The sequence below is a fragment of the Vollenhovia emeryi genome, unplaced genomic scaffold (assembly GCF_000949405.1).
Source record: "Vollenhovia emeryi isolate VEMERY1.0 unplaced genomic scaffold, V.emery_V1.0 DF939132.1, whole genome shotgun sequence".
NCBI lineage: Eukaryota > Metazoa > Arthropoda > Insecta > Hymenoptera > Formicidae > Vollenhovia > Vollenhovia emeryi.
In genome coordinates this window covers 2,784,118-2,811,718 of record NW_011967234.1, presented here as the reverse complement: position 1 = coordinate 2,811,718, position 27,601 = coordinate 2,784,118, and the positions used below count along the sequence as shown (strand labels likewise).

Below are 27,601 nucleotides of genomic sequence, written 5' to 3'. Positions count from 1 at the left end.
CGACCGGGAAGACGTGCGTCATCGCGGTTAAGAATAGGACGAAGGGAGTAAATTGTTCGGATAGCGAAGCCGCGTATTTGGAATGTCGACCATGCGAACGTGAAAATGCGACGCCGTTATATTATAATATAACAGTCCCCGCGCGCGCGCGCGTGCACGGCGCTTGACGTTCACTTCCGTATAAATATTTTCTTGGCGTGGATGTGCCGGCGATATCTTGCAGGTCTCGTGGAAGCATCGATTATCGGGTTTCAAATTATCCGTCGGCCCGTATTACACGCCGATGTTTTACGCGCGCGCCTCGCTTTTCCTCAATGATACGGATAAAATTTCACAACAGAACTTGCAAAATCGTACAGCTCACTTCACCCTCCTTTCGAAAAGTCGTGAAATAACGGTCCCTGTTGTTGGTAGCAATTTATCAATTAACATACGATTAACTCGTATATTGCACCCGCTTTGAATAACAGCTGCATACGTGACGTTGGTATTGACGACTAATCAACGACTTTATTTCGTAAACTAGACTTAGCGCGACTTTTATGAACGTTGATAAATAAGATGGGAAGCATTTAGAAACAAAATGTGTATTCTCCACTTTTTTTCAAATCCGTGGTAAAGTCGGAAGACTTTGTTAAATAAACTATCTTTCCTTTTTTACTTGAGAGTCTGCGTGTAAAAATGTTAGTTTTATTATATGTCTTTTATTGTATGTCTCTCTCTCTCTCTCTCTCTTTCTGTCCAATACATTATTGAAAACTGCTTCTTTGATAAATCCCGTATAAAAGCTCTCGTTTTTATATCACGAGCAAGTATTTATGTGTAAAACTCAAATTAAGTTTCAGTAATTACCTCGGGCAGATACCCAAGGCAGAAAATAGGAAAAGTTTATACGAGCAGCGATATTTTTTGTGGCGAGAACGTGGGTAAAAAACGCCTGGATGGAAAGTATCAGAATTCGCCGGATGTTGTGAATTTCATAAACGCCGCTTAGTTTCCTGCATACTCGATTCAAAGCGCGGTAAAGGGAAGGAAGATGTTTCAGCCAAATAGGACCGCTTTGTACCGCCGCGGTAAGACTAAGCGGATGTGACGGAACAGCCGTGAAATCGGACGGAATTGGCTTTGGCCCGCTTCTTGTCGAGGGTGTTTCCCCATTTCGTAGAGTTAAACCGCGGAAATAGCGAGCTTTTCCTGACACAATGCAACGTCGAATCAATACGAGGGACTTTGCAAATAATTTCCAAAGAATGGTGCAAACACACATCTTGCGCTTTCGCGCGAGTACAATCGATTTAAAACGAAAGTAGGTTCTTTTTTTTACAAGTTAGCCAATTTTGACGAAAAATCGCCGTCGCAAGCTCTCGGTCTTTCCATACTGAATATCTCTCTTACTAATTCGGAAATTACGGATTCAAGTTAGAACGTCTAACTTGAAATACGATAGTCGTCCACGAGTTCGTTCCATTGAGCCTAATGCAGCGTGCAGATAAGTTTTGGAACAGATCGCGGAAGTGACAGGGGCTCGCGAAGATGAATAAATAAGCGTAGTTGCGCGAAAATTACATCTCGGAGTTCGGCGAAATTAAATTTATTGTGACGCAGCGAGACGGTCGTTCGCGTTTGGCAAGATTTGCGTCCGAGGGCGAAGGGGCCACCGGTAAATGGGATTACTTTCCGCCGAAGTACGTCTTATGACTATTTCATTGTCGCGCGCTTTGTGCACGCCCGACGTAAGCGCTATTGTACTGCAAAATTGAATTCCATTCGTTCCATCCGATCGAATTTTCTGCGGCGCAAATGAAGTTCGCGCGACTTGTCATTTTTTTTCCCCTCCCCCGTTAACGGACTGTTGTTTGAACAGTTCATGAGCTGCTCTTTGCAAAGCGTTTTTAATTTCATGCTAATTTCGTGAAAAATTTTCGACAACATCTGCTTTTGACGTATATAAAAGTGATGCCGGAATTTAGAAAAATGCACGACATCGACTTAATTTTCCGGAATTTTAATTTAATTTTACAACCGAATTTACATTTCGCATTTCGAATATCTACACGGACAGCGCAAATTGAAAATTGACTGGTAAATTAAATAACGCTCAAAACAAGCTGGAATATATATTATATATAACATAATATAACGTAACTACGACACTGCACATTTTCTCTCATGGAGAATTTTTTTTTTAACATACGTCAAAGCTATTTTGCTGCGTACTTTTGTTGCGAGGTCGCAATTACAGTGCAACAACGGAAATTATATCTATTTTCGATCAGTGTTTCATGCGCATACGAATAGTTCTCGCGTCTTTTGTACGTGTATGTTGTACTTTGTACGCACGCTTGAATTATGTATGCCGCAAAAAATTATCCCGTATTTTTCGGCGAGGGAAGAATAACATAGAAATGTTGAAATAAAAAGGACAAGTCCAGTTTGCAAAAGATACGAGAACTAACAATAATTGAATCATTTTCAACATTAACACTATAGAAAAATTTGGAATTAAATTGATACTTGTGTAAATAATTCGATAAACTATTTAACAAATAGAAATTTTTCGACAGCTCGATCAAAAGGGGATAAAATTATTTAGAACAATATATTTTAAATGACAAAAGGTAATTTTATTATCTCGTGAACGCGGCAAAAAAAATAAAATTGCAATGCTATAAGCGTAATTAACGAGAAACCCACAAAGGAGTAGCCGGTATAGCGTTTTATGTAACAAACGGTTATATAAAAATATACACGGCATGAAATATCGATTCGATCTTGGTTGAAACGTGTCACCAACTGTATTCGTTTTTGCAGCCGATACTCATGAATTAAAAGGTATATCGCAAAATGACGTTTTATTCGAGGTATTATGGGTACGTCAGCAAGATATATATATTAATTGGCACGGAATTTAATATGTTATCAAAAAGAACTGACAAGTTTCCACCCTTTATCATTTTCACTTTTCTATCACGATACTCTCGTAACGTTACTGCAATATTAACATTGGTGTACCATAAAATTTTATATCCTGCCTAATTAATATTATAAATTTCCGATCTACAATTATATTATACGATATATTCAAACGCGAAATTGCAGTTGCATAGGCAAAAAGAGAAAAATCGAATATAAGCTTCAAATCGACAATATCGTAATCGAAAGAGACTTTTGTGCTAATAATAGCAAGCCAGCTCTCTTGATATTTATTTTAACTGTTTTCTATTTTGTTGTTATCTTTGAACCTTTGTATTATTATCGCGTATTGAAGACGAGTCGAAGTCTCGATTTGAAGACCCAGTTTAGAATCGCTTCTGTGCTCTGACTGATACGTTCGCCCTTTATTGTTCTCCGTGTCTTGATGGAGCTTTTATAGAGCGCAAATGTGACTGAAAGTCGATCGTATACGGCGGCATCCTATTTTATAAATCTCCTACGTGTTTCTTTACGAGCGAATGCACATTTTTGATATCGCGCCAATTTAAGCGGCTTCCGTAAAAATAAGAAGCACAAAAGCAAGAACCACCACAGTTCTACCAGAGCAGACAGAATGGGAAATAAGTCCTATGTATTATGTATCGAGGATCGTTCTCCATCTTTATTCTCGCGGAAAAATGTGTGTTCTTTTTCTACATCGGTCGAACTTATATCAATCCCAAAGAATATAAATCGCCTGTAAATGTCATTACACATGCATTATCTCGAATCGAGGGAATTCAATGGAAATAACGTAAAATTAGGTGAATCTCGATGACGCTGTAAAACGATCTTTAAAGTGTGTGACGCGGAAGCGGCATTGATTCACCAAGTAGTAATCGTTATTTCGCGTAATGGGTGATCAACTAACTACACACGTATCGCGTAACTAACGATTTAATACGACACTGCGTTCATCACTGTGATAAAACTCACAGAGCGTTACATTGTACCGCCGATTAAAGGTAATTCAAGTCATTATGGTGAAAATACACAGAGTGACGGCACAAAGGGTTGTATTAGCGCGCGGGCTATCGAACAGATATTGTGGTAATTATTGCAAATGTTACGAGATTACGTTAAAGCGCAAACTTTTGCAGTCACGCCGATGTATGCAAATACCGCGGCGCGATTTGACGGTACCTTTTCGAATTCTCGGTCGAGTTTATTGGACGGTACGCAGTTATCTAAAATTTCTTCGTTAAGATAATATTTTCGCTCGTGTGGAAGAGCACCGTTAACTTTCCAAGGGGATTCTCTCATAAAGGAGGGCGAGATCATATCCTAACGGCATTATTACTAGCCGCGGTCTCGGGAGGTTTGATCCTTCCAGCGTCTCTTACTTAATTAGTGCACTTCGCAGGATGAACCGTACTCTCCCCCCCCCCCTTATCACGACGACAATTCCTCAGCATAAATACTTTCCGCCGTGCGGACACTAGAAGACGATTCTGTTATAAGACAATCAAGATTAGAGTTAAATATGTCCGAAGGCGCTTCTGATAACATTTTTGTAAATCTCAATGAACGACGGTTCTTTCTGTCGGTGCACTCAGGGCAATTATCGATTAGTTAATTCAGGTCAAAACGATTGTAATAATTATACCACAATTATTCGATATTATAACTCTTTCTTTATAGAACGGTGAAATATGAAGCGTATCAGTGACGCGCGGTCAGAGTAGGGGCGGAAAAGCAATTTGAAAGTTTCACAACGACGCACCATGAATTCGCTAATGGAGAAATGTAGATGTACATCTCGCAAAACCACGTTTTACGTCCGTTTGCCGGGCGGAGTACGCAATTGTCCGGTTTTTACCGGGGATGCCGGTGACATCCTCGGAGTTGCCGCAATTTGCAGGATCACTTTGTTCCGAAACGCGAAGCACATTAACGTACGAGATGAACACCTCGACAAAGGCAGAGCGTACGGTCGTAAGCGTGGGTTGGTCACTGCGTGGCCAACAATTTGTAGTTAAGCTACAAATAATCGAAAACGAAATCGCCGCGGCGATTCTGATGCGAGAATCGTCCATGAATCTCATCCCGCTGATACGACTAGCGAACTCGTTCGGCCACGGAATGGAATTCATAAGCGTCCGTTAACTCGGGCGTACATGATACATACACGTGGGGACGGTTGTCGCGGCGAACCAGCAATTTCGCCGGCAGGCGAGCGAAACGCATACCGAATTCGGAGCGATCTTTCTTAATATCCCGCCGAAGATTACATGCGGTTGGATTCGCAAAGCCGGAAGCCATAAAGAATTTTATCGCTCTATCCAATAATACCTCTCTGACCAGAATTCAGAATAAGATTGACTGATCGAACCTCAAGTTGCCCGAATAGATGACGGATTTAGTCGCCGTAACTTTCTATCGACGTATTACATTTTTCATGGTACATTGTTTGCTAAATGATAAAATCATGATGAGACACTTGTGTAACATTCGATAGAACAGTGAACAGAGAAAAAAAAAGAAAAGAAAGAGACAGAAAAAGAGGTGTAAATTAATGGAAATAGTTCTTCGTTTAAAATACTCTGACTATTAAATGCGACTATATAATCGATATAATTATGTAAAACGAAAAATGTAGCAGTTTTAAAATTAACTGTTTTTCTCCACTGCAAACACGTAAAGATGTAAAAAAAAGGGGGGGGGAACAGGCGTTTACAACTATGCTCGCACGATTACGGAAGTAGTGCATCAGACCGACGGACTTCGCGTTTGCACGCTTGCAAACTAAAAAGCCTCGGAAATGCCCATTCCGAGTCGAGGCTCTTTCTCTTTTGCGTAAAGTGCACCGTTCGCAACCGTCGATCTTCGCACAGTTAGCACCGAAGTGATTGATGTTAATCTATAATAGCACGGGCGTCTCGTTTTGCTTCCAGGCGGATGCTCTTTAATTTTCGTAATATGCGGCGCACGATTATGCAAATACTCTTGTAATTACTTTTGATCATGAATATCTTTCTTGTTATCAAGTATATTGTTGCGCCGTCCTCGTTTTAATTAATGGAATAGTTTTCCCGTGACAAAAGAACTATCCGCTAAATGCATTGCCCTCGTTCGTGCAACAAAACAGTATTTACAAGTAGTATTAGCAATAAATCTGCGATCCCCTTATGTTTAAGAGAATTTTCATCAAAGTGCAAGGCTAGGTTTTAATCTGCTGAATTTAATGAAAACTTTGCTAATAAGCCCATAAATTTTCGACAACTCGTAGAACGAAACGTGCGTTGGGGATTACTCATTAGTCAGTAAATCTACTAAATGCCTACGCGTATTTATACTAATCTCACCTAAAAGGTCCCAGTCCACTCGAGAGTTTTAAGACTTTTAGGCGGTTTTCGTCTTTCAAATCATTTTGCGCCTAATTTTTTTTTACTATTAATTACGCTTCACGCGTGAAAATAAAATTGAGTAATTATAATGTTCCGCAACTACAATCACTGTTGAAACAATTGAAACAAACTTAATTCCAATTAACACGATGCATACTTTAGATTACCCAGCGCACAAAATCGGAGCTACTGAAGTTACACATTCAACAGAGTGAAATATTGACTTCACAAATGAGATAATGTGTCCATAGACAAATAAGGGCGGTCTATATATTTTTTTGATAGAGATACAAATGCAATTTATCGACTAGAGAGGGACAAAAATAAAGAGAAATAAAAGTTATTATTGCAAGCCGAAGTGTGTATCTCTGTGTAAAATGTATGCGTTGCAATATTTTCTGTGCAATATTTTCAAACATTGCCTGTGTTGTAAAAAATGGAAAATAAAGATGAAAAACTCCCCCCCCCCTCCCCGACAACACACTGTACCATTGAACAAACCATAAAATTGCGGCCACGCAATTCTTTAGAGGTAGAGGTAATGCATCTACTGCTGGAAAATTAATGCGTTCCTTTGTCATTGTCACGGACACTATCCTACCGTCGTACCTGATGCAGAATGCAAAAGCTTTTATAGTGGACGTTAATGTTTGTGTTGCCTCTACGCCAAGAAAAAAGGGGTATCGCGCTAACTCGGGATTCTTTCCAAAGTTACTTAACTAACTTAAGCTTAAACATTTCGCAAACTCAACATATTTTAACGATATACGTAGTATCATTTTCCTACTTTCAAAATTGCTACACGTCCCGCTTTACAGACCGACACTTCTTTAAATGTTGTATCCTCGATTTTCAACGCAATAACCGCTGCTTTGTGATAAATTGTATCTCTCGCGCGCCTCTTTTTTTCACGCTGTCATAATGAGATTCCGACGTAAAGTGCAGTAAAAACGGAGACTAATCCTTTCATCGCCAGAACGATTGTATCGCTGCGCAAACAGGTCGGCGGCCATTTCCACGGAATCTCATCGACCGTATTGACTTAGGTTTAAAGTGGTCAGGATAATCCCTATTTAAGCATACGAACGGTTTAGCGAGGGGTAGAAAGGGAGAGGGGAGGGGCAGAGGAAGATAGAAGGCAATTGTGTCGGATGAGAGCGAATGAATGGAGATGCGGGAACCGCGAAACCGTAAAAACGTCAACGAGAAAAATTTCAATTCGAGGCCAGACTATCCGAGATCGAGATTTTATTGAATAGCACGCTGCAGGAGAGAGAAAGAACCACGACGGCCCCACTCTGATGAGGGTGAACAGGAAATTAACGAATTTAGAGCGTGGCGCGTCCCATTATATTCCTGTTTCTTCCCCATTCGGTGAGAAATATCCCTGTAAATCCCCTTCGAGTGGCGCTAAATTGGATCAGCCGAAGAAATGACTTTCCCCGTTTTCGCGAAAGGCACTAAAAACAATCGCGAGTACAAGCTGCATATCGTTTTCCCCGAGAAATCGTCCAGCGAAGAGCTTTATCGGCGCGAACTTTTATTAGCGCCGATTTACTATCAAGAGCCAGCGATTAGAGATAAAGCACTTTAAATAATTTGGACTCGCCGCAAATTCTCGGACAACTTTTCTGCGTTGGAAAATCTCGAAATCTCGCGCTCCGCCATGTGGCAAATAGAGCACGGAAAGCGCAGTTGCAAATTACAGTTAATTAAAAATTGTAACATCGCGATTCCCAACCGCATTAAATTTGGGTTTTTACAAAAGCTATTCTTGACGTCTCGTATTCTCGCGGGGAAGTAAACTGTTAACGCTCAATTGAGAAAACGCGATATCGCACGTGCGGCGCGATTAAAAAGCTGGCGTCAATATGCACATTGTAAACGTTGGTCATATTACAAGCCTCGAGTGCTAATACGTAATTTGGCTGAGCGTCAAATAACGACGGAGCAAGAGTGAGCGATTGAGGCCGCGCTGAAGTTCGCCTTTTAAACGAGCTTAATTAATAAACTTTGTTTCGCCGGAACGACCGTTCGGCCAACTTCCAGCCTTCATTAGGGATATGCTACGTTCGTGCGACGGGCAAACGTATCGCCGGGATCGACGTTTCTTCAATTCTTGTTAATTATTTTGGTGATGCGCCGGCTCGACGAGCTGGAGGAGTCATCGATTCTAATTAGCCGTGTGGAGATACGTGTAACGCGCTAATTTCGTTATTTTGTAATTGGACAGGGTCGAAGTCGCGAAGAAACGAGCAACGAGTACGAATCTCGGGCAAATATTTCAGAAATATCCGCGCGAGAGCAGAGCGCTTTATAAATCCCGGAGCCTCTCCATGTGCAAACTCCGCGCCAGCTAATCGTAAAACACACCGCGCTAATTAAGACTTCGCTAAGAGAACATTATCTTCCCGAACGATGTAGGGAGGATCATTTTGCAGCGCGATATAACTACCGTGTTTTATTTGAACAGTGCTAATTGGAGCAGCCCTGCGATTCCCTCTCGTCAAACATCGACGAGCCACGAAAGCTTTAGAAATGGGGAAGTAAGAGGTATCAGTTGCAAGTTCAATATTATGTACGCGCAAACCCGGGCTGTAAACGTCATTAGGAAGTGTTTACCTCGTCTCTTTTACGTAAACCGTGTAAACTTGTATACAACGTTTCGCATCGACCGTCATTTTGTTCGCAGCAGTATCGAATGGCGAAAGGTATAAACGTGCGTATCCCTCGACCGTTAAAAATAATAACTCGGATGGCAGTTCCCCTTTTGAATGACACAATCAAATAGTTTTTTTCGGCTCGAGCTTTGCGCGCCTTCAATAATCGTTTAACTTTCGACAGATTGACGGTGGTTCCTAGACATATTGAATTTATGTAGATTAATTACCTCGCGCGGCATCGAGGCTGAAACTTGCTAAACGTGTTAAACGCGCGTATCGAGTGATAATCGATTTCATATTCATCGCAATGCCCGACAGTTTTATGCGGCGCGTTGTATCAAAATAAAATTACATTTTATTTCAGTGCTCAATAATTTAAACAATCAATTTCATTGTCACGACTAAATCAGGATCTACGTATGGAAATCAACGAAACATAATAATGATAAATTAATTGTCTAAATACGCTGACAATCATTCAAACTGAATAAATACATAATACACGTAATGCGCGCGCCACGTAAATAACTGAACACGTACCTCATATCACGTATTACGTGAACTCCACGATTAAATTAAAGCTGTTTCGTGTAAAAGCGAGATATATATCAGCTGCGGTATATTACGTTTGAAGAGATTTTTCAGAGATATCGCAGCTGATCTCAACCCACAAATAAAATTGGGAAGCGAAACGTACGCGCTTACTCGATGCGCTAAATTAAGCACGATAAAAGATAAAACCTGGTATATGCAGTCGGTTACACGATAGTATCATCGATCGTGTTTACAATGCTACCGGTTCGTGCGACCATTAATACCTTAATGCAACCCCAGATACACTCGCGCGAAAGTTTATTCGGTTTATCGAGAACGGTCACTAACGTCGATTAATCGCACATGAGCACACGAGAGATTAATTATGGTTTCGTTACCGGTGCCAATCATATCCTGCAATGTCTAATCTATTTGTCGACAGAGCTGCGTGATTTACGAAGCGCAATCGCGTCGAAACGTCAACGCGAAAGGTCGCTTCGATAAAAGCTTTCGACAAAAATCAGTAGAATCCGGGAAGTTAATTTCCTAAAGCCTAAACCTGCATGCGCTCTTTAGGCTGGAAACATTCTATTTTATAGTCAATAAATACGTTTCAAGAATTTCTGCGAGTTCATCAAATTGTACATTACACATCGTACAATCGTACGCTGTCGACAAATTTTTTTTAAGCGTTTTGATTTGTTTATATAAAATAGAATGTTTCCAGGTGCAGAGAGCACATTGTAGATTAGGCTTGATAATCAAATAATTTCTGGTAGCGCGCGGATGTGTGTCGATTCGTAATTAGCGAAGGAAAAATTCGACAATAACGGGCAACTAATAACACACCGAGTTGAATACGTTCCAACTATGCGAACACGCCGGGCGTCTCAAATTACGTAATGCAATTTTCCATCGATAACATTTCTACGATAAAGGGGGAGGGGGTATTTGCAAAATTAATTACATCGCCGTAACTCATCGAGCGCAAATGTTCGCTTTAATTAAACTATTGTTCATCCCGGCGTTACACTTGATCGCGCGTAATTTGCGCCAATGTGGCGCAAAGAAAAAACCTTGCAATGCGAAGACAAACGGCGACGCGACTTTGGCGAAATTCGACTTTCGCGTTACGACGACGGGAATATCTTTGAGCCGGTTACGTATAGAGCTACTCTTTTTAATTAAAGCCATTGGCCGGCGGCTATTGCACGCGCGCAGCTTAACTGATTAACGGAGAGAACGTCCCTAAGCTCTGCTCCCTTGTAGCAATCTGATGACGCGTTTCCGCAGTCTGCGCGCTCTGTTACAGATCAAAGCGAGTCTTTTGTGCTCCGGAAAAGCGGTTCGTACGAGCCGAACGTGCGGTCGGAAAAGTTATTTTAAAGCATTTGTAGCTCGGCGCTGCAACTTTGATGGGAGACGATCGGAAAACGATCCGAATTGTCCGATCGCTTCAGTCGGGATATTATAGCTTCGCCTGAATCTATCACAATCAAACTCCGCGGATCCTTTATATAAATCATGTCGGGGGCTAATATGTTCCGTACGAATGGCGTCGGTTCCTTCTTTGAAATATTGACGCCGCCCTCTCTAGGGTTGCGGGCGATTGAAAGTACAAAGCTTTTTCAATCCCAGGTAAAAAGGTAAGCCAGATCCAATGAAACGGCGAACACGCGAGGCTGGTACGTATGATGTGTCAATTAAAAATTTACGTCCTATTATTTCGGATTATTGAACGGTTGATAACCGAATACAAATCCCTCTCACAAAAGCCGTGCTCATCTCGGAAACGCGCTGACCGGATGGGCCAAGGATGAGTGAGAATCGGAATGAAACTTTCGATATTCAATTATCGCTACGGAAATTTTACGAATAAGAAAAAGAGCGATAGAGCATGTGTTACTCTTTTACTCTTCTTTCCAACATTTATTTTATTAATAAATCATGTTTAAATATTATATATATATGTATATATAAATCGCAGTGAGGATTAAAAGATTAAGCCTTGTTTCCTATAGACAGATCATTGGAGTTTCGATAGTCGTAATTTATTTCAACTGTTATATCCTAGAATCATAGATATAACTGTTTCGTTCATAGAAACGAAAAGGAAAACTTCTCCTATTATGGCGAAGTTCATAAAAACAGTATAGACAACTGGTTAATGTTGCAGATATTAAAAGCATTTGATATCTTCGGCAATATGTCATTTTGATATGCGTATGTACACGGATTAGTTATTAATTCGGCGGGGCAACTATGTACATTTGAAATAATCAAGAATTACGCATGTTACGTGCGAATGGGTTATTGAATGCTTTTACCGAAGCTTCGTTTACACGTTTTACATGCGACAACGTTGCCGGCGTAAACACGGTCTTGCCGACCTGAAAACAGGTTCCAACCACTATAAAACGGATCACTGCAAACGGTAAAAATCGCGAACAATAGCTTCGACCAAAGAACAGAATGCAGCGTGGAAAAAGCTTCGTGCACTCGTCATAATTAAACTTCATTTATTTTAATTCTTAACGGGGCGAAATATAATAGAAATATATAGAATCGCGTACAGCCAAGGAGGTCGGTGACGACGGTAAAGTAGCAAACCTGATTGAAGGCAACGGCATTATCAATGGTTCGAACTGCTCGAATCTCGTCGGTGGAATAAACTCAAAATGAAATGACGTCGTGACACGTTTACGGGCTGATTGAATCTCGACGAGTCGAAGGAATATCTCGGTCGGCGACTTCTGTCGATTGGAGAGACACATGCATGGCGCCTTTATTACATCCGTGAAATCGAAACAGGAGACATTTGCCGAGAGAAAATGCGAACGGGACAAATTCCAATTCTATAATATTGAATATTATACTACAAAGTTTTGCCAATTCGCATTGTATCACAACTGTATTGTGCTGCAGATAGTCGAAAATAATTCGGTAGTAATTATAAGGAGCGTACAGTTTAGACAAAATTCCGATCGCGCGCGTGTTATCGCGATCTATAATTTAATAAAATAAAACACGTTATTTGAATTAACAAAACTTACAAAAATTCTACTTTACATTCAATCAAAATCTCAGCCATGCAAATCAGATAATCATTAATCGCTTAATAATTATGTAATTGAGAGGGAGAGTAACTGTAAAATCATACTATCATCTTTAGCAATGACATTGTCACATTCAGTCGATATTTGATTTTCAGTAAATGTGAAATGAGATTAGAAGTTCATTAAATTTCATTAGAGGAGTGTAATGAAAACGGCCAGCGAAATCGATAATTTATCACAGTACTGTCGATTTTAACAAAATGGAAGTAAACTGCAAACGATTCCACGAAGTTAGATCTCTCTTGAGCGATATTAACTTCCTGCCTTGGAAAGTAATACTGTAATGCTGTAATATTGTACATTACCGGCAATAACTGAGTGCAAAACTTAAATTTTACTTAAATGTAAATTTCTCAGTAAAGCTATCGCTTATAAATAAAATTGTGAAATTTAAAAAATTCACGATAACGTTATCTTTCGTTTAATTTTCACGAGAAAAATTACACGAGAAAAACGATGCGCCGCATTCTCGGTCTTATTCGTTATTCATCGCACTGTGCCTTTAATTATCGGAAAATTAATGAAGGTGGACACGATCATAAACGCGGGAAAATAGATTAAGAAGGCGAGAAGATTTAAAAGACTTGGAAGAGCGCATTTACCATGTCGCTGCGGTCGCAATTTTGTAGCTCGCTGCCAGCAAATACTGGCCTACGTAAGGGCGGGCGATAAACGAACGATTAGCGAGCGTTGCACGCGGATATGTGCGAGCGGTGTACCGACAAAATTCTTTCTTCCCTCCCGAAACTAGGTCGATTCATTATGCGAGAGCGCGATGAGTTATCGTTCATAGCACACATTAACATGTTGAATCAATTTCCATAATGAAAAGTGACGATCGGAATAAGATAAGCAGCGAGTTAACGACACATTCAGCGTTCAGCCAATTATCTTATTATTCCCAGACTAGCGATCGAGGTTCGTCATAATTGACGGAAGTGAAAGTCAGGGAAATGAGAATTCCGCGCGTGACACAGCACCAGGCATCGCAGACATTTCTCCGCTCGCTTCTCGGACGCACGTGCGTAAACCACAAAGGGGTCTACGTTCAAAAGTAATTAGATAAATTCTTAACTAACCCCTAACTAACCCAAGTCCACGTAAGTTATGTGCGGGAACGGTAGGGCTGGGGAAAGCGGAGGCTATGAAAATATAAGATAGATTAGCCTACGTTAACCCGCGGGTCGGATCAAATTAAGATTACATTATCAGGAAACGGTCCTAAAGGCGACGGCGCGGTCATCGGGATAAAGTTACGCTTATCCCTGGAAGACAGTTATAGCGGTCGTTGCTTCGAGCTATCGTAAGGCGAGCGGCCTCTAGTCCCTTCTCAGAAAGACCCTTCATTACGATTGACGAGATCAGGCTGCGGAATGGACGCGAATACTTGGAGTTATCCCAGATACGCGACAGAAATGTCGGCGATAATGATAGAAATGCCCGCAGAAAGGGGCGCTCGGGTATTGTGCGATTTTACCCGTCTTCAGGTCAGTTCACGTTGTGTTAAGCGTTAATTAATTTCTCGTCGACGTGATGATTACAGACAAAATTTACTGAATTAATAATGGTTAGAGTTACATCAATTATTTGTTTCTAGAAATGTTATTGCCGGAGATAATAACATCCGGTACCTATCGAAATTTATTTACGTTTCGTAATATACGAGGGGCTTTAAAATTATCATGTATTTAAGGTCTCAAAACAGTTTGAGCAGCTGCTGCACACATCGCAGGAATATCAAAACTTCATTGAGAAGCGGAAGGATTAAAGTTATACCCGCGTCTGCCCTCGTTGCATAACGTGAAAAGTGCTTGGGAGGATCATTTAATTTGTTACAGACGAGCGGGGTAGATTACTCTAATTCAAAGCGGGCTGACCCTACACCACTTCGCAAAGCTCTCAGATCCTACAGATCATTAAGTGAGCACAAAAGCCGAGAGATGGAGGAAGAGTAATCGTGCGAAGAAAGCTGCAACTTCGATCCTCGAAGAGGGCAGGGCCTCGAGGATGGGGGGGGGGAGGGGAGGGCGGGGGCAAAAGAACGAAGGGCGAAGGGGGGCGGGATCGGAGGGCAACAGATCGCGATGTGACAAACTACTACGGTGCGACCTAACGACTGGGAAGTTCCTATTAAAGAGAGATCACGAAGGAAACGAAATGAAAGATTTTCGCGGTATCTTAATTGCGTCATTTATCGCGCGACCCCTTTTGCTTACGACAGTATCCAACTTTTCAGGTAGAAACGAAACTTCTCGATAATTTTAGATACCATTTGTTACTCCAGCCCGATGCTTAACTCCGAATGGAGATTGCGGGGAACGAGTTACGCCAGGTAACTTCCGGCAACGTATTTCCCCAATTGAAAAGTACTTTCTGTTTAATATCTCGTTGCAAAATTATAACTGAAAGACAGGGCGCGCGTTACGATACAGAAATTAAATATTTCTACACCCGTGTCGTCGAATCTTTGACGTTAGCGGCGGACGGGCGTAAAGTTTTCGAGTTAAGCTTTAATGGGTCGTAATAAGAAGACAAAACTACCTACTCCGGGAGAACTAACTCCATTAATTGGTTTATCCCATCCTGTTATAGCAATGTATCCGCCTTATTTCCTCGCGTTCCATTGACTATCCTCGCTGAATTGGGCGAAAGCTAATTCCGGCACCAGATGTGTCTGGGGAAATGCGATTAAAGACTACGGTCTCCTAGCCTGTGCACAAACGAGTTTCGCGTCCGACAGAATGGTATGCAAGCATCGTACATACGTACGTAGATATACAGCAACGATGAGATCCAGTTTCTCGAACGTGCCTTTTCGACCTGGTCGACGAACGCGAACGTAAAGGTTTACCTTCAGCGCGACAAAAGGATTTCTTAATCTGACGAGTGCCGCCGATCGCTCTCCGACTTTCGACTTCCATCGTTGAAAATCAAACGACTGGTTAGCGTCGCGGTATCTCGCGTTGAAAACCGATAATCCGAGCCGAATCCGCGATTAAATTCGAGGGAAATGTTTCGGCGAATAATCGAGTGTAATTTTGCTTTGAATAAATTTAGACGTGCGCGACGTATGGCCGATAAAGCGGATGTAAAAGCGAGAAAAATTAACTGCGCGATAGTTATCGCGAGTCGCGTGGATCGAAAAGAGTGGTCCTATTTAATGCGCTTTAATTGCGAAGTCGCTGTTGATTTCAACCGCCCGGGGCGGAACAATTCAATGACATTAACGAGGCGACAAGCGGTACCTCTGAGCCTGACAGCGCTCGCGGCAACTCGGTCAGTTGGAAATGACGATACTAATGCACATTCGCAAGACGCCGAGCGTGCTGCGATCGCGGACTAAAATATGCGGTAGTCGTACCGCAGGGAGCTCGCTCGCGCTAAAAGTTATGCGGCGATACAGAGGCTGCACCCGGAAGCACATACGCCGCGGCACGTAATAATAATGGCACTGGAGTTTCCTGGCGCGTTCAAAGACTCCTGGAATCCCGAATACTCAACGCGTCGCGCGAAAGCTTAGGAACGGAAGCCAGATTAGTCTGACGGCGAAGCTCAATTAATATCGTTCAACGCAACGAGCGTGACGTTCATCCACGCAATAATGTTCGACCGCGGGAAAAGGGTGCTGCACGTTAGATTTAGAGACCCTTTGATCAGAGTCTGGCCATAAGGAAGCACGCCGTGATTTGGTATCCGCCGCGGTTTTCGTCAATTCGCGCCAGTTTTGTAGAGTGGTAATTACTCGGGTTAGCTCCCTTTCCTCCAAAAGATGAAATTATATTCGTTCGACGCGCTTTCGCTTTAAAGAATCTGGCAGAAAAAAAGGTGTCGCTCTGCCCCGCGAAGCGAGATATTAATTATTAAAGTTTACCACTTTTAGAATTAAGAACCTGTCATACTGATATAGTATTTACTGACGTAATGTTAATTATTCTCTGTTTTACTAACTACAGAGTGAGATAGCACGATAGACATATCTTTCTCTCTCGCAGGAATTTGACGAAAAATGGCGGATACTAATCTTACCGGTGATATGGCCAGCCGTAACACGACGGATTAATTGAAATAATCGTCGTGTAATAAGCCTCAAGAAAATGTTAGCTTTGAAAGCTTCGTTCAGCGGAGCGTTGTCACGCGCGATATTTACGAAAAATGGCAATTTTCTTCACATTTCACGCAAACTCCACGTTTTTCCCGTGAAAATCCCTGGATATTCCACCTAAATTCTACACGGGGAGAAATGTCGTATGCAAAGAAAAGCTCGAGAAAAGAGTAGGACGTAAAGGTTGAAAGGGTGAGTCGTATTCTACATCGACATGTCGAGGCTGCTATTTGACTGGAATGGACAGTACAATGAAATATATAGCCGAGGTAACGGTAGTAAGATAGTCTCCGCACTCTACAGTTGACAAGCGTCTGCGTCGGCGGTTTGACGTTACACAAAGGATAACGAGGGTTTGTTAAATTGTGATTGCGGAGTTCAGGAAAATGCCGGTGGAACTCCCGACCTAACAATCGCTCAAACAAATCAAAATTTAGAACGTCGGCTACGCGATTTAAACATCGCGAAAACGTTATTAAAACGGAATTCAATAAATTAGGCAATAATTACGACGCGGCTGTCGATAAGCAATTTCGATAATCGCATTAATCCTAACGATGCGCAGATTTTGATTAAAACGGTTTGCAATGATTGATGCCATATTTAATTAATAATACTCTGCCCATGTGCAATGTCAGGAATTCGTAGTATCTCGGTGGAATAATTTTTTTAATGAAATTAATAACCCGAGACTTTTGAAATGTTATACGGAAAGCAATATCTATGGAAGGATCTTAAGTGGAAAAATGTCTATCGCACGCAAGTGAACGATTAATGATCATTTCTATCTCGCGGCGAAGTAAGCTGATAAAGGTATCATCAAGCGAGCGTAAGTTTAACAGTGTACATGTTGTGGATACTACGTGCCTACCTACATATTGAACAGCTCGTTGACCCGAGCATCAGCGGTTATACAAAGGCTAACTAGAAACCTTTCGCGGCACTTCGATTGGCACAGTTTGCGGCTAATGATGAAGCTAGGGTAGGAAAGTGACCGCGAAACTTTAGGCGCCGCGCAAGGATGCCATCCATATTCATCTTGTTTTACATTTATTGACGTCGATGGTGCCACGAAATTTCTTGGCGAAGCGTAGTTGGTTCGTTTCTGGCGGATAACTCTATCATCCAAGATCGCGGAAGATAAGCGAGTACTCTATTCGAGAGGAAATGAGGAGCATGAAAACAACGGCGGGCTTTTCATTACGTTTAAGCGATCATAGCAAGTGTATACGGTAAAGAGCAATGAATGTTTAAGAGTATTAGAAGGATTTTATAATGCACTTTGCCTTTCGATGAACTTCCATGGGATTGAACGTCTAAATCTCGTTACGCCGCTGCGAAGGAAGGGCAGCGCGCCGCGCGCAGAAAAGGGATTTGCAAGATGCAAATCTAGATAAATTTGTTATCGCAAAATGCTCCCTCCGTCTAACCGAATCGTTGTTCCGTTAATCGAAATCGAGCCTGATTAGGTCTTTCGTTTTACGTTTGTTTCACCACGTAACAACGTCAGTCTAATCTAATGCCGGTCGACTGGGAATACAGTTAGAGCGCACTACAGTTTCCTACGTAGTTACAGCACAGCCATTTTCTACAGCCTGGAAGGAAAGTCCTGGAGGAAGTATTGCGAACTTACGAGGATTACCGGGGCGTATGTTTAATATTATATGGCTTGATACGACGCCGCAACAATTTCGCCCGCTTGATCGAATTCGCAAGTAATTACGGCGATACGTTTTCACATCGTCAAATATTTCAACAAGTACCCCAGTCATATACGTGACGCATCATTTCGCCGAAAGGACTCATCTCGCGGAAGGAAACTGTCTTCCGCATAAAGTAATGTATACACATAATGAAGAGACAGCATATGGAACACGTGAGCATTTTCGAGACGGACGGAAATTAGATTAGTAAAATAGAATTCACTGGAGTTAAAACAATTAGGCGAGAAACAGTTAAGTGGACAGCACGTTTTGGAACCAATCGATGCAGTTAGTCGCAACAAAATGTTCTAATCCAGAAGAACATGGAATAGGTGTACATTATTGTAATGCAGAATAAATTACGTACGCCGAACGATGAATTAAAATGATGTAAACTTGTTATCGTGCTAACGAGAATACGTTTCGCAAATTCGCGTCTCCGTTAACTTGACTTAATTAGTTTCTGCAATTGATTCCTAATGTTGTCAAGGGCGCAGATGATTATCTCCGACTGTTGAATCAGCCTCGATGTACTCCCCATGAGATTCGCAGTCCGGCACAAAGCTTGATTGGTAATTAGCAATTACTATGCAAATACAAGTGTGGCGAGAGCGCAGTGAGAACGCGGATGCACGTCGTGCATTTGCTTAGCGCATATATTCACATATGCACAATGCGCGCATACGCAGGCACAATTTTTTTTTCCGAGCATCATCGACGCTGCCACCCTAATACGGTAAAGAGATGGTAAAATTTCTTCGAGAAAACTTGGGACGGATAAATGAAACGACTTGGAATGGACAGATCAAACTGCATAATCGGAGACTGCGACTCCTTTCGCTAAACGAAACAAATATCGCCTTCATTCAACAAGTTTTTTCAGTATTATATAAAAATATTATATTCACGTTCCAATAACTATTATTATCGCCTTCGATTTATGTAGAAATAAAAGGTTACACTACACTCGCTAAACAAAAAGTATTCATTATCCACTATGCCGGGGTCAACTGTGTAAAGAGCATATTCGCGTCATGAACTTTCTTACAGCACAAATAACTTTGCTAGTAACTGAAGTTGCCGATAAAATAATTTCGAGAAGTTTTAATATCATCGAAATCCATCGAACAACCGAGCTCGATTTAATAACTGAAATTCCATGTTTCACTGGCATTTTACGTATATTACGTATTCATTTGAACATATGTGTATTTCTCGCTTGCGTCTTCCCCCCATCTCAGCGTTTCGATTTGAAATCTATCCAAAAGAATCTATCTACGTCTTGATAAAAAATTTAATGTTTGAATTTATTTTAAAATCCACGGGAAAACTTCCGATTCCACTCGAACATTTTTGTGAGTGCCCATGCATATATCTTGAATTAATCCTCCGCAACATGCAACAGGCGCGGCCGGCGAACGCGGTCGAGTGCAAAGCGGAAGTAGGCTTGCGTGCAATCGCCGTGCGAATGGGTGCGCTATCAAATGGAACATTACGTTTGACCACGGTCTATTGACGGCCACGATGTATTCGGCAGGAATTTGTCCGGAATTCGACGTCAGCGCGCGGAGCCGCACTAATTATTTCAACAATACCACCGGCTGCTGGAGAATTTTGCAACGTAAGTGGTCCAAGCTGCCACGGGCTTTTATCGATTGTCCCCGCGAGACCGACGATTATACGTAAATAGAACGGTACGTTTCGGCTGACAGGCAGTTTACACGTGCACCGGGAACGACAAATTGCTCGACAAAAACACCGTTGATCGACAAAAATGTGTATTTCCACCGTGCACTGAAAATTATTCTAAAGGCATTTTCGTGCGATACGTCAGGGCTTTCTTACATGATAGAAATAAGAATTACAGAAAATGATTGATTGTTTTCAAATTGCGCGCGAAGCCAATTCGGAAGAAAACTGCAAATGATTTTTAAAAGAAAGCGACGTCTCTATCAATTCCGATTCCGCGATAGTTTTTCGTACACAGTTGAAAAATTTGTGTTAAATTTAACAGACAACACATGTCTCAAACGGTCCACACAAATTTTTGTGCTAATTTAACACAATATGAATATGTTAAATGATCACACTAATACTCTGTTAATATTTTAACACGAAACAAATGCAACTCTTAAAATAACTTAAAATAAATTTTCTGTAAAATTAACATATTTTTAATGACAAAATATGAATTTAAAAAATGTTATTTTTACGTTTTAGAGATGTAATAAGCGAAATGACGATTCGAAATCACTCTCACTTATGTTATATAGAAAAATTAACCTTCTTATTCTGTAAATTTTAACAGACAAATTTTGTTATTAATAATATAAAACATGTATTGTGTCGGATTAAAAATAAGTACACATTGTGTTGTTTTACCATTTCATTTCAGTTATTTTAATAATTTTACATTTGAAGTCAATTAACACAAGAGCAATATGTTAAATTGGCACACGAATGTGTTAAACATTTAGCACAAAAATTTTAACTGGCATTTTTTTTTAATAAGAAAACGCAAATTTTCCAATCTGTGTAGATTTTTCGCGCATCGAAACATGGGTCAATTTTATTCGTGAGTGACGAAAGGAAATGATGAAAGGATCTCTAGAGGAGAATTGCAGATCCATTTATTACTTTCGCCGAGATATCGCGTGCCTCGCGAATCCCCCGTGCTACGCATTAACATTTCTTGTCAGAGAGAAACGCGATGGTTGGAGAATGGCCGATAAGGGTGTATCGTACCGCGAAGAGGGGCTCCATGGATCTTAAGCGCTCTCGAGGATCGACACACCTACACTTCGAGTACATCCATTACAGCCCCCATTGAAACTTGCGTGTTATACGAAATTTAGGGGAGTGTACAAACTTCCTCTTTCTGACGGAGTCGGCAGAACGCTCCAGCGATATCGATGTCGTATACGGCCCGATCGATTATTTTCAGGACACGGTAATGTATGGTAGGTAATGTATGGAAAGTGGTAGTGCCGAGATGGGAAAGAGGCCTCCGCCTCCGTAGAAATCCCCCCTGATCTAAATTCGTTTAGAATAACTCGAGAAAACGTCGGAAAAAACGAGCTCAACCGCCGCCTCCCGCCCACATCGCCAGGACGCGAATCTCTCGAGGGATCGGCCGCGAGCGGATGGTCGGAATTTCTCGAGAGATGGAAGACTTCCGCGCGCGCATAAGATCGAAGATCGCGATCGCTAATTACATTGTTACACGTTAGCGGCAGTTAAACAAAGCTACCGCACGAGATACGGGATATTCCGCGCGGCCGCGTCTCGAGATTAAAGTGCGCCGATAATCCGCAAAACATACAGACACGCCGAGAAAATTCCGTTTGGCTGCAAAGAAAAATCCCCGCGGCTTGCTGTTGCGATTAAAACGATTTTCATCGCGATGTATTTCGCGGAGTGGCGTCATCGGGATCAAATATCGCGAGATGCTGCTCGTAATCGCACTTTTTCGACTTGCTCCGACTCAACTAATAACTTCACGTGTTGCACCGCTCGATGAAATTGCAATTTTCGCATGATGCTATTATCGAGAGCACGTACTCCCAACGGGGCCGAGCATTTGAACCTCACGCGATATCTAAAAGCATTGTCGAAAGATTTATAAGAAAAGGCGGAACCATCGCGCGAGTAAAGTTTTCCTCAATCTAAATCCGATTTATCCCATAGATCCGATGGGATCTAGTGCACGAGAACACCCGGAAAAATCCAGTAAAATTCCACCGGAAATTTCACTCCGTCAAAATGAGAGTATTTCGAGGGTTCTAAGGCGGCTCAAGACCCCTTCGACATTTCCCCAAGGGCGGATACTTCGTTAGTTTATTCAACTGCAAAATCGAATGTCATTTTTATGCTTGCTTTAGCTTCCGACGAATTCTAATTCTCGCAAGCATATACTACTCTTTGAGTTACATTGGCCAATGTTTGATGAAGATAAAAAAAGTCCAAGGAAACTGTCAATATAGAAAGACATTGAAAATAGTACAGTATCAATCTTTCGCTATAAATATCTGCAGTAGAGAATTTTGTGCACGCAGATACTGTGCAGTATGTATTAAAATATTTATAAAAAAATATGTAACACTTATATTGTCTTATGTTACATCGGTCCCTGATTAATAAGTGCATTAAAATAGACGTTTTTTTTTAATCGTGTAATATGATTTCAAGTAAGATTATTTCTAGTGACACGTGTGTAATTATTTAATGGCATTCCTTTAATAACGCTCACACCTAAACGCGTGGCACACATTCATCGTTCGTCATATAAAAAAAAATTATCGATCGGAATATTTATTACAGTTCAACGACCAGTTTTCCCGTCCAGTTTAAGACAACTCTGCAACGGCTCTTTAAACTCTTCTTGGAAATTTCATTCTAAGCGTATCTCACTATCGAGTTCGAAATGCGAGGAAACTTCCGCAGTAAAATGAGAACTTGAAAGACGTGGCAGTCGTCCCCTCGCGGGGATACACGTTTACTGCATCTGTTTTCGCGAAACGATTGGCGGTGTAAGCGAGACTTGCCGAGAACTTGCGGCATCTCTTCAAGGGGACAGGAAAATTCGCCCGATTAAAATTCGGCCAGGACAATCCCCGGCATGCCGGTGAATATCCGAGGAGTTCGGGGCGAATTCCGCTCTGTCAAAAGAAGAATTTCGCGGACGTCCGATCGCGGCACGTCTTCCAAGTTCCTCGGTAGAAAATCCGAAACTCGGCGATCGCGAACTGTGCGGAAACGTTCCGCACAGAGATTAAACTTCGCTTCCGCGCCATATCACGACGTTAAACTCCCTTTCGAGCCCCGACGAGGGAATCGAGTAGTCACAGACGCGCGACTTTCCAGGCTACGGCACTTGAGCAACTATAACAATATACGAAACTGTCCACTTTTGATTGCGTTGAGAAAAGAAATTCCTTCCTTATTTCGCTGCGAGGACGTTGATGATAACCGCCACCCAGGATAGCCGTGTGGCTGGAAAAGTTTTCAATGTGCTTTAATCCCGCGGAAGAAAGCCACGCTCATTCGCCGTAGCACTTCGAAAGAGTAAAACGATCACGTTGACCGCTAAGTACTTTTTAATTAGTACTACGCTTAACGCTTTTTAATAAGAGACCGTATTTGCATAAAAATACTGAAGGTAATATTAACGATGTAAATTATATATAAGAGTTCGGAGTCCCTCGAGTCTTTATGTCTTTATTTCAAGTTTATCTCGTACTTCTTTTCATGCACGTCGAACGGATGACTATTTTTGTAAACATCAGAACTTTACTTTCAAACTTTCTGCATTACGAATTCCTACTATTTCCTCGCCAATTTCTCATTTTGCGTTTCGCCGAGATGTATATTTAGTGGCTGCAAGTTCTATTTTGAAACTTGTGTTTTCGGAGTAACGAGATATACTGCGAGATATGCATTGCAAACGTAATACATGACGTTATGATGTTTTGCGGTCCGCCGAGTGCAAACAAAAACACTTTGCTCCTAGTGCCGCACGAAAGTTTTAATGAGCATTTTATTGGGCACAAAGGGAACATGTTAATTCGTTGATTGCGCCGGACATGAAAAAGTCCAGTCGAGAAATATTCTTTTCAATCCTTGCCGCGCGACGTGACGTAATTCAATGTAAACAATTAATTATTTACACTTAGGCAGCTTGAGCTCAATAGCTGTAAACGTTTATCACAATACTCTTGTATTCCTCAACATTATAGTCCCTCATGTTTGTATCACGCACATGATTTGCGCATTCGAAATGAGCCTCGTACTTCTTTGCACGCGAGACATTAAACGCACGCAAGATATTCCGCTTCTAACGGCGCGTTTAGAGAAAATGTCGCGAGATAGGAAGCATTTCAAAGACATTTCAGTAATTGCTTTTAATGGGCCGACATTACGGCGTAATTCCCACCATCGGGGGACGATGGGATCTTTCATCGCTTCGCGATCTGAAAATCATTTCAAAAATCACGGGTCGCAAACTGCCCAGGCACACTACCCCGAATCCGTTTCACCGATGTGGCTTGCGAATTAATAAGCACTGATCTATAATGAACAAAGTTTCCAGCGGAAAATTGAAAAATGTTCGTGAGTGCTCCCAATTATAGAACTCTAAAACATTTAATTCTACCCTCGAGAGCACGAACGAACCGGCACGTGGAACGACATTCAATCTGCCACTCGCCGTATATCGGCGCTCTCTTCCAAAAGTTCGGTCTTTCAGCGGATTAATCGCGTCGATTCCAAGTCGCGATCGTGTCCAAACCGTCTCTCCTTCTCTTTCTCTCGAGAGAGTGATTAGAGATTCCAGAGAAGTACCGACCTCGGCTGTTTAAAGGCCCTCTTAAACTTCGCTCCGGTGAAAAAGTAATTTTTACGAAGCGCCATGCTCGCGGCAACCAGCGACGAACAACTCGCGGCGTCTCTCTTTTAACCGCTCTCTCGCGAAATTAGATTTCTATCACTCCGGAACTACGCGACTTTTTGTATTCATCCTCTTGCATATAGCGGAAAAAGTATTAAATCGCGCATATCTACGAGTTATACGACTGTAACTTACTACTTACAGTGTTTCACGTGTACAATTTTACGGATATGATCTCTTACGAAGATCATTTCCCTCCCCAATGGAAGATAAACTTTTATACGTACGACAGTTCTTAACTCTGGCTTATTGCCTTTTGTAGAAATGATCGCGGAGGATAATAACCGTTGTAATTGCCTGTTAACCCTTTGCGGTCCAAATTATTTCTCTCAAATGGGCGAAAATAAGATTTTATCTTCAATTCAATCTACAACGGATATAACACGAATCAAAGAATGTTTATTGTTTAAAGGAATTTGTGATGATCTCAATTTGCGGATTATATAATCATGCACGGATTCGAATGATTAGAAAACTACGCGAAAAATTGACAAAGTTTCAACAAGGAACTGCAAAAAGTTAATTTCTTAAATATCGAGATTGACATCAGAGTTTCGGTCTTAGAGTCAAATTATTGTTACGCGTCTCAAAGTTTATAAATTTGTAGAAAGTCTGAAATTAAATATTGTCATTTTTTTCAGCACTTTACGGCCAATACAATGAAAAATCTTTATATTTACATTTTTAGATTATCTAAAGAACACACTGTTCTTGATGTGTTAAGAAATATTTTAGGATATTGGAGAGATATCGCAATTTAATCGGAAGATAATTTTCCGAAATATAGAATCTCCTAAAATATGAACTAATTTCCGTAGTTTATTTAAAGCAATAAATAAAAAGTATTGACGTTAAACAAATTCTTCCTAAACGTTTGTACGCTCTTAATAAAATAATTGTATGCACGCGAAAAGAATTTCAAGACATCGAACTCTCTTTTATACTCTTCTCGTATGTGTTAATATATCTCTAAGCTAATGCTGAAGATTTGGACAGTTCTATGCATCCTGTAGTGGATCACACAACAGAGACATGCAAACTACGTCACAATATGCGAATAAGCGATAATATAAATTAAGTATAACGAGAGCAGGTATTTCACTTTCTTCAGACTAAAAGACGTTTTCTGCCTTTTCTGTAGACTCGGCCTACATTTCCTTCGGCCAATCATTGATAATCAATCTGCCGCGGGAACGCGATAGGGAAATTAGCATTATCGTGACGATAACGAGCAGAATATACGAGAACCTGTTGCGGCGATAGAAAAGCCGCTCCCGCGGTAACTCCGATTCGCGAAATCCTCCATAAAGTTCTGCGTATCATGCGTCTTCGGAAAGTTTCGAGATTTTAAAACTCACTTTACGAAAAAATACGCGGAAAGTTCGCGAAAACCGTGCCGACCAAATCTAATTCCAACTTCGATCTAGCTCACTCCTTTCGAATAGAAATTCCCTTTTCGTTCGATCGACGTGTATTATTCACGACGTCTTTAACCACGAACCACTTCGCCGACGACGGTTCCGTTTTTTGTCCATTTGTCCATCGTCGAATCTCCCGATGGTAATGCATATTTTTTTTCACAATGCGTTTCACGAGGCTCACCGAGCTGATAAAATTGAGCTTTATCATCCTCTACGTCGACTCGGCTTATGATTCTCGTACGATTACACCTTCATGCCTCATAAATTAAAATTTCCATCGTCGGCGTTATCTTACGGGTTATTTTTACCCGCGAACTGTTTCGCCGGTGAACGAATCGATTTTCTCGGCAGGCCCGGCATCAAATTTCACGATGTTAAAAACGGCAGTGTAATTTGCGGTTGCAATTTGCGGTTCTCACGAAACTCGAGACGCAGGGATTTCCGTCGCACTACCTCGGTACGTAAAACCACGGAACAACTGGTGGCACACGAGAAAATTATTTTTCTTCGGGCGCACATTTTTCTCGAGTGTCGCCTCTTAATGACACCACATTTTTTTCCCCAGCCTCGGCAAGAGGGACCTCGATTTTCTTCATTCACTTCCGCCCTTAAAAAAAAATTACCCGAACATACCGTCGCGTCACGGCACGAAACACGTGAAATCTTACGCCGGTCGCTCACATCACTGCGCGATTACTCGCGTAATCGCGCACTCGCACTCGTCAGCATTATCCTATTCGTCCATCCATTTTTTTTCCTCCCCCTAAAATCGGATTCCTCGCGTAGAGATGCGTGTGGGGGGAGGGGGGGGGGGGTACCCGCGGGACAGAGGAACGGGGGAGGAGAGAAAGGTGAAAATTAAGATTTAGTCATGCGGTTTCGTGCCGAAACGAAAGTGGAGAACTAACGTAAAAAGAGATCGCCGACACTCATCATGCACAGGGACTATCATTTGAGTGTATATATTCACGATTCTCGGCGGTCGTCCTGTTAACGACGGGATGGTAGTGGTAGTGTCTGGGTACATCGTCGCTCACCTGGGGTAGAATCATGACGTGCGGCAGCTGGCGCGCCTCGCCGCGCACTGACTCTCCCGCACGCCCCCGAGAGCGAGCGGCGCGTTCTCCACGGCGCGCGCCCCCGGCCGAATCCGCCCCCGCCAACCCTCTCAGCATCCACCAGCCCTTGTACGACTTGCCCCGTGTACGCCGCCTCTCTTTCTCTTTCCCCCCCCCCGGCTCAGGGTACGCAAGAAAAAAGCCTCCCCACCTGCCCCCGCGAGGGGGTGAAACGGCCG

General features: G+C 41.8%; 1 protein-coding gene across 1 annotated transcript in view; it reads right to left on the bottom strand.

The window, feature by feature from the left end:
* The window catches only part of LOC105568065 (dopamine receptor 1), a 94,303-nt gene extending 66,919 nt beyond the window's left edge, over positions 1 to 27,384 (bottom strand). Inside the window, exon 1 of the mRNA XM_012023440.1 lies at positions 27,275 to 27,384. Within this exon, the coding sequence (XP_011878830.1) occupies positions 27,275 to 27,331 (57 nt within the window). The 5' untranslated portion in view covers positions 27,332 to 27,384. The remainder of the gene's footprint in view (positions 1 to 27,274) is intronic.
* Positions 27,385 to 27,601: the final 217 nt, after the last annotated feature.